Source organism: Hevea brasiliensis, chromosome 14, assembly GCF_030052815.1.
Source record: "Hevea brasiliensis isolate MT/VB/25A 57/8 chromosome 14, ASM3005281v1, whole genome shotgun sequence".
NCBI lineage: Eukaryota > Viridiplantae > Streptophyta > Magnoliopsida > Malpighiales > Euphorbiaceae > Hevea > Hevea brasiliensis.
Window position 1 is genome coordinate 60,181,545 of NC_079506.1, and position 8,967 is coordinate 60,190,511.

The window sequence follows — 8,967 nt, forward strand, 5'->3', positions numbered from 1 at the left end:
CTTTCAATATTTCCCCTTCCTATATCTAAACATAAAAAAACCCTTCCATTATTTTCTTTCCTTCCCATCCAAATATAACGTGAAGGTTTAGCTGTTCTTATATTAGTATGTTCATCAAATTTATGAAGGAAAATGAGTTTTAGCATATAAAGAAGCTTGCATCATGTCATCCTCCTAAAGATCTTTTGCTACTGTAACGAAATCCATTAAAGCAGGCATTGGTGATTTTGGTTTGGCATTGTATTAGAATGACATGTTCATAGCAAATTCTTAAGAGACTAGTAATATCTTTTTTCACCTCATTTTGTTGCAGTTTCTATTGCCTGTAACAAGAAAAGCTCAAACAAAATATGGGAAAAGCAAAGGCGCTATATAATTGCAAAATTATTGTTGGCGAAGAGAGGAGAGGAGTACATCCTGCAGGGAACTGTCTCTTTGCATGGCAGCTTTGAACTCATCGAAGGTGACTTTTCCATCACTGTTAGCATCCATTCGATCAAATATTTCATCCAGTTTTCCAGGTTCTGTGATATCTGCTGGAAGGCAGTCCTCTGGCAATGCCTGCTCAATAAAATTGTTTTTAGTGTCATCTTTTTTTTCAAAGCTATAGAGATTAGAGGAAGTGAATTTACCCTGAGCAGGGATGCTACTTCTTCCTTTGTGATGCATCCAGATCTGTCTGTATCATACATCTATGGCCCCAATATTTCAATTAACAAAATTAGCTGGATACCTTAAAAAATGCTTATAAATAAATAAATAAATAAATAAATAAATAAATATATATATATATATATATATATATATATATATAAAACTATTCAGTTCATTCGATTCTATCAATCTTTTCTTAGAAAACTAAATCAAAATGAATTGATTAAGTTTTCAAATTAAAACTGAAGTGAACTAAATTATCAAAAAATTTGAACTGAATTTCTAAATTAAATGTGTTGGATTGATTTTTTATTTTTTTTAGTTGAACCGCATTCTGCTCAGGAATGAGGATTAAATTTCTTAGCACAAGTTATGTTTGCGCTTTATACAGGTAATCCTTGCAGAATATTATTGAAAAATTTGCAAAATATTACTGGGAAACTTTAATACATGCCAGAGTTTTGATCACTAGAATATAAAGGTGTTTGGTGTATGATTTTTGTATTTGTGAAAAATGGTAATACAACGGAAAGAGAATGCACCTGGAAGCACAGCCGAAGAGCAGCGTCTCCTTGAGAGTTCCTCAAGCTGGAGAACCCACAGAGTATCTCTCTCATGTCAACTGTTCCATCACGATTGTTGTCAAAGAGATCAAATATGCGTGGTGCTAGAGGGATTAGTGAAGACATGTTCATTGCCTTTAGCACCTCTTCAAATTCTGATAGAGTGGCATTGTCGCCTTTCGCACATCTGCACTTGTTCGCCAAGATAAATTTAGCACACCAACCCAATTTCTTGCCATTCAACAGTTTATATGGGAAAATCTTAGGCAATAATTAGCTTGGAGTACTCACAGTTTTGTAAAATGTATCCTGAGATTCTCAATTTCTTCTTCTTTAAGGTCATGGGAGCCCAGTAAAGATTTTAACTTCTTGGTTCTCAAAAAGATTGTGCTGCTCCACACGCTCGCTATTGCTGCAGCTCGGAGTTTGCGACGGGCATTGAAACTCTGCAGTCTTGATACGATCTCAGGGTCCATTTGTTCCTCTTTCGCCAAATCACCTCTTACCCATGGATGGTTGAGAATCTGTGATCTCCATAGAATATATGCAGTGTTAAATTAAATGCACTGGAAGAGAAAAATCAATAAAGACAATTGAGCAAACATTGTCGTTACATCTAGAGCACTTGGTCTCTTATCAGGATCAACTTGTAAGAGATCAGTAATCAATTGCTTTGCTGAGGAAGTAATATTCCTCCAAGTCTTCTCATAGAAACTGAATTCACCCTGCTCAGCCAAATCATTTTCCTCTTAGAACAACAGAATAAATGAATAAAATGTTAAAATTGGAAAATGTTTATCACATCATCAAGCATACAGCAATTATCATTTGTTGCTTCTGCCGGTTTGACTGTGCAATGAATGGTGGATACCTGAAAAAGTTAAATAACAAAATTATTACATTTGTAAGGAAATTGAACTTCTTCCTCAAAAGGGTATTTGACAAATAAATAACAGACTGATACAGTAACTTTACTTTTTGAAAACTATTAGAATAAGCTTTTCGTATATATAATGATTTTATTATAATCATGGATTCATTATAATTAATGATGAGAATATATCTACTATACATATAATGGTTTTATAGAATAAATTATCGATATGTAGAATAGATCATTCTCAAGAAGGTATTTAACAAATAAGAAGAATCAGTCTATTATAACCATTGATTATATAGCGGATCTTATATGAATCCCATCACAAGAGTATATTCGTTTCTTATACTAACAACTTCACTAATTAAATTCTTGACTAAATAGAGTTAAAATTTGAGTTAGAACAGAAAATTAACTACTTACCCAGAGAGCAGAATATACATGATTACTCCCAAAGACCACATATCGCTTTTAGAACTTATTCTGCCCTGAGAAAGAGCCTCTGGTGAAACATAATCAATAGAACCAAACAGCCCAACAACTGGATCTGTGAATTCCTCCGCAGAACTCAATCCAAAGTCCATGATCTTCAAAGTAGAGTCATCACTTTCATTCAAGAAAAGACAGTTCTCTGGCTTCAAGTCCCTGTGTACGATATTGGCCCTGTGAAGAGCCTCTAACCCTCTCGCAATCTGCCTAACTACAGCTGCTGCTTTAATCTCCGAGTACCTGTCCCGGGCTACGATCCGATCAAAAAGCTCGCCGCCCGAACAAAGCTCTAGGACAAGATGCACACCATTTTGATCCTCATAGACGTCATAAAGGTCAATGACATTGGGATGGGGTGATACGTTTTCAACAATCTTTCTCATAACCAATATCTCATTGGTAAGCAAGGCATCGGATATGGAAACCTGCTTCCATGTTGGAAAGTTGACGCGAGGGATTCTTGAAGGAGTTGATGGACCTAATCTTCTGAGAGTCTTGATGGCTACATGACTTGTCTCTCCACTGGACTTCTTTATACCTCTTCTTACAACTGAGAATCCACCTCTCCCAAGAATGTCCGAAACTTCATATTCATCTGAAAGTTTTCTAGTTTTCTGTCCCATGGAAGGAATTCTCCAGGAAACACCCAAAAGAAATGGAATCTTGAAGACTTGGGAATATGTAGAGAAACAAACAATAAGGGAAGCTACTGGACAGGTGTATCCAATAATTATAAGGAAGAATGGAAAGGTTGAAACGCGGATTGGTATAAATGACATCAGCCTAATATGAAATTTTGCATTAGTTTATACCATAAAATATGAAAAGAAATTGATCAGATGCGAACAATGGAATAATCTCAAGAATAAGAGCTGAGGAAGAAAGAGACAATGAAACAGTCAACTAATCCTTTGTATATGTGTGTTTGAAAAAACGAGTAATTCTTCCATGTTCGGGTGTACACCCAGTCAATCATCAATTGCCGTTTTAATTAAAATCATAAGTAAAATAAGAGCTGAGGAAGAAAGAGACAAGTGATACGGTCAACTAAACTTTTATATATGTATATTTAAAATAATGAGTAATTCTTAATTATATCAGGATATATATACTCGGTCAATCATCAATTGTTAGCTTAATTAAAATAGTAGTGGTCCTTTATAACAAGATGTGTATGTACTTTTCTATTAGTTGGGTATTTATACAAGATAAGAAATTTCCTTAAAAAACTCATATGCTCTGTGTTGTACAAGTGTAATAAAACTTTTTTAAGATTTTAAAACTTTTAAAATTTTTACTTTTTTAATTTGTTGAAGGTGCGTTTGAAAAGTCTAAAAATAAATGAATTCAATTTAATTAAATTCTCTTTTATTAATTCTCCTAGAAAGTTTGAAATTGCTATAATTCAATTCTTTTAATTAAAAAAATTATTTTGAAATGAATGAATTCATGTCAAAAGTTGCATCATTTTATAAGAACTCAATTCATTTAGTGAAATATTCTATTAAATACCCAAAGCACCACTACTTTAGTCATATTTAGGAAAAATTACTATTTAGTCCTTGCATTTTAATAAAACTTACTATTTGGTCCCTTAATTTTGAAAATACACTATATAAATCTTGTATTTTGATTTAGTTAAACTCTTCAATCACTCCGTCAAATTTTTTGTTGGTCAATGGATTTTAATGCCAATCAAATAATTAATTAGTCTTACTATTTTAGTGAAACTAGTTAATTTATCTGTAATACCCTCACTGTAGCAATTCTATACATTCTACTGTTCCGGTGATCGGTGTCGATTCGGACAGCTAGAACGTCTAAAAAAATATTTAGACTAGAGTGAGGAATCATAAATAACTTAAATATTAATAAGAAAAATTAAGAAAAAATTTTAGAAATAAAATACAACCAAGTTAAATGAGCCGGTGCCCTAGCGATGGGTAACCAAGTGAGAAGTTGCGGTCCTCGCAGCTAGGAGCCCTAAACCCGGGAGAAAATTCATGAAATAATTTTTGGGATTCCAGAAAAGAGTCATTGAGGTTTCTATGGCATTAGAATGCCAAGAAAAGGCTTAGAAAAATTTTTAGATCTGTACAGACGATTTTGGCTCAATAAGCCAAACGGAGGGCATTTTGGTCATTTTGTCTTCAGAGATGATTTTTGGCCGATTTGTCCAATTAAATAAATAATTATTACGATCTAAAATATGAATAAATATTGCTAAAAATTTAATTAAAAATGAGTAGAAAAGAAAAGAAAAGAAAATGAAGGAAATTTGAAATTATGACCTCATGCTTATGTCATTACAATGCCTCCACCAATCACCATTCACTAATTACACTTAAAACACAAAAAAATGGGCTGAAAAATCAAAAGAAAATTCTGCTTCCTTCTTTCTTCTTCCTTTAGCCGAGAACCACTTCACACTCTCTTCCACCATTAAAACTTCACCCAAGCTTCCAAACCTCTATCAAACCACCTTAAAACCCTAACTTCCCTTTGTGAAAATTTGTCCCTACCACTAAAACAAGACTTGGGCAGCAATTTGAAGAGGAAAAAGTGAAGTTAGAGCTTAGAAAAATTCTACACTCAAGAGGTTAGTGCTACTTTAGTTAATTTTCCTCTTATATTCCTTGTTACAACATCAATTTAAGCTAGAAAATGTGAAATTGGAAGAAAAATAGGCATGTTAAAGTCCCTTTAAAATTTCAGCAGCCCTAAGGTCCTATAAGATTTCCATGATTTAAGTGAATTATAGTTGTTTATTGATGCCATAGAATATGGTTTGATGATTAGAACACTTGCATGTAAATTGTTTGAACAAATTGAAGTTATGGAGTTAGGGTTTGGGAAAAACCTAGGGATTTGCTCATGTATTGATGAAAGGAAGTTCTAATGGTCAAATAGTGACCATTTGGCTATGTGTGATTCGGAAGTGAAGTGATTTGTTCCATGGGAATTGAAGTTAGGTATGCTGCCCTTAGTGACCTGCAAGACTGGGTGTGAGTCTAGTAGGTTTGGATAGCTATAAATGGAGTTGTATAGGTTCAATTGGTGCAACGCCAATTGAACATGAAACTAGACACATAATGGCACAACTTTGGTGAAGAAACCCTACCCAGAAACCAAACTAAGTTGACCTAAAAATTACCATAATCCGGGTGACCAACAGGCTATCCTTGGAAAATGACTAAATGAATAGTATTTGTTCAAATGGTCATAACTTAGTGTAGGCAAGTTCAATTGATCTAAAATTTTGCCGGCAGAAAGCTGAGACATAGCCCTACAACTTTCATGAGGAACAAAAATCCAAATTTTGATCATAACCTAGTCAAATTGCCAACCAAACTTAGGTTACCAAATCTAGCATAACCAAATTGCCCAGAAATTCTGGGTACAGGTCAATCCGGCCAGTTATGGTAAAATGACCATAACTTGAGCTACAAAACTCCAAATGGAGTCATTCAAAAAAAGAAATGTAACTAGACACAATAAGGAACAACTTTCATGAAGACAATATTACCAAATTCCTACTGTATAAATGACCAATAAAACAGTAAACTTAGTGCTTGAAATCTAAAAATTGTGAATAACTAACACTAAGCTTTGAAATGGTATTGGCAACCAATACCAACAACTTTAGAATACAAAATGTGGTATCTTGGTGAACTTAGGTTCAATAAATTTATTATATATTAAAAAGTCAACAATTTGAGTGAATAGTAATGTAAATAGTAATACAAAGACACAAAGTGTAATAATTAAATTGGCAGAGGAAATTAAGGCATGAAATTTGGAATCCATGAAATGTTCATGGATTACTTGGAATAGGTAATTGAGATTTATACTCCCAACACCGATGGAGTTCATAATAAATTAGCAATACAACTTGAAGTATGAAATGTAATTTACATGAATAGATTGTTAAATGTATAAATGAGATAAAAGTGCCATTTGAGATTTAGGTTCCCATCAAGAGAGAAAGGAAAGATGTTTTGAATGTGAATGGTACATGAGATCAAATGAATTGTGATCAATACGAATGATATGAGGAATGTATGAATATTATGATGAATGTATAAATTATGGAATTTGTCATGAAATAATGAAGTCATAAAATACAATATATTAATATTTAATGATATTATATGCCCTTGTATTACTTAGACATGTGTGTCAAATTGAATTGATTGGCATGCCAATAGGGTATTGATTTAGCAGTACTACGAAAGGCTTTATGCCTGTATTCATGGCTTTATGCCCACACTCATGTCTTAATGCCTGCACTCATGGCTTAATGCCCGATTATGTGTTATCATGGCTTTTTAGCCATACTGACTACATACGTGGTTGATGTTCTACGTCCTATGGTATGACGACCTGAGGCACTGCGGTGTCCAGTGCTAACGACCCATTATTCAGTTTAGTCAGCCTGTCATAGGTTACCTGGGCAGAGAAAATTTATTAAAATAAGTTAAAAATATTAGAAACTAAATAAATCAGTGAGAAAAATTTGAAAGCTATTAAACTAGTATTAAGAATTTAATTATTATGAAATGATCCACAACGCATAGTAAATATTAAGAGGGTAAATGAAAGACTAGCAAAATAAGCATAACATAAGTAATTATTAGAAATACATCCTCCATAATAATATAAACATAAACTAAATATTTAGATTTATTTGCACATTATATAAATGATTATTGTAAACTTATGAAAAAAGTGATTCTAGAGAGCAACATAAATGTTGAAAGATATATTGTATGGCAAATTTCATATGAACCCAGTAAAATTCTTGAGTATAGAAAATATGTTCCAATTATTTTTATTTGTATACATTATTTCTTATTATATTATTGCACCACTAAGCAGCAATGCTTAGCGCGATGGATTTGTTTCCTCGCGCAGGTACTGAAGTTAAAGCCCAGCAAATACTAAACAGAGATTTTGGAGTTCTGATCTGCAGAGTATTCAAGGTTGTCACCTCCTCAGCAATGCATGTAGATAGGGCCCATATAGATCATATTATGTATTTTGTATATTATAATTAGTTGTTATTTGTAATGTAAACTATGAATTGTATGTTGAAATATAGATTATGGAACTGTAATTAATTTGTAGATCATGTAAATTATGAATTTATATAATCAGTTTGTAAATCATGTAAATTAATGAAACTTGAGAACTTATATATATAAATTGTGCATGAATGGAAATGCATGGAAATGAATATGAAATTGAGATATATGAATGAGATGTGAATTATGAGATGATTATGAGAATAATTGATGAGATTTTTATTATAAAATATTATTGAAATTTTCAAACAGGTAAATAGTAAAACATGTCAAATGATAATAAAATAGGGAAAACTCCATTAGTTTCTTCGTCGAAAAATAATCGATATTAAATATAAAGAGAACAAAATTTTTAAAGAAATAAAGTAAGATAAGTTAGGGTGCTCCGGCACCGAATGTAGCACGCCTTGCTTAGCTACACTATAGTCCGGTGAGGGGTGTTACATTATCCATATATTTTGAAAAGCATATTGCTCAATAAAAAAGGAAAGTTTGCTATGTGGAGACTAAATCTAAATTTGCAATTTTTTAAAATTGTTTAAGTATTTTTTCATTCAATTATCTAAACATCATTTTTTTTTTATGTTTTCTTTATTGAAAAACAATTTTCTTAGATTATCACCTTGATTACTTAGTGATGTGATCATGAAGGCACCAAGTTTTAATGAAATTATTTAAGGAATGATTCAAGTAGAGGTGGACAAGCTTGGAATGCTAAAGGAGTTCAAATGGATTATATCGATTCAAGTGTGCAAGAACAGAGTTGATAACCTTAGCATGCTTAAAGAGTTTAAATGGATCATATTAGTTCAATTAGGCAAGGATGGAGATCACCATGTGCAAGGCTAACACATTTTCCTTCTAATTGCCAAGACTACTCCAAGAAAGTCTCAAATACATCAAATTTCTAAAGGAGGCAGAACATCATGTGGCCTAGTTGGGAGAATGAGGCTAGGCACATAGACCTTGTTGGAGAGCTAAGGAGGCAGAAAACCTCATGGCTAGCCTATTGGATTCATGCTAGGCGCATGGCCAACCTATGGGATTCATACTAGGTGCATGGCCTGGCCATGACATGGTTTGGAGGCTTAATTTTGGATAAACTTGTAATTTTCTTAGTATTTTTTGAATTTCAGAGAGAATTTTGCCCTTATTATTCTTCATTGAAATTTTTATTCTTGACAAGTTAATTTACTTACGAGATTAAAACATTGAGTCTCTACCACAAATTGGTATTGAGTCCTAAATCTTTTTAGATTCCCATTTAAACATTTACTTGGTTCTCTACCCAGTGTTGGTT

At 32.8% G+C, this 8,967-nt stretch overlaps 1 protein-coding gene across 1 annotated transcript; it reads right to left on the reverse strand.

Moving 5' to 3' along the window:
* Positions 1-206: 206 nt before the first annotated feature.
* Positions 207-3,441, reverse strand: LOC110668474 (calcium and calcium/calmodulin-dependent serine/threonine-protein kinase). Its single transcript, XM_021829723.2, has 7 exons — positions 2,518-3,441; positions 2,034-2,088; positions 1,832-1,942; positions 1,509-1,741; positions 1,197-1,404; positions 633-692; positions 207-561 (listed from the first exon to the last, which is right to left on the reverse strand). The coding sequence occupies exons 1-7, from the start codon at positions 3,360-3,362 to the stop codon at positions 385-387; spliced, it is 1,689 nt and encodes a 562-aa protein (XP_021685415.2). The 5' UTR covers positions 3,363-3,441; the 3' UTR covers positions 207-384.
* Between the last annotated feature and the right edge of the window lie 5,526 nt (positions 3,442-8,967).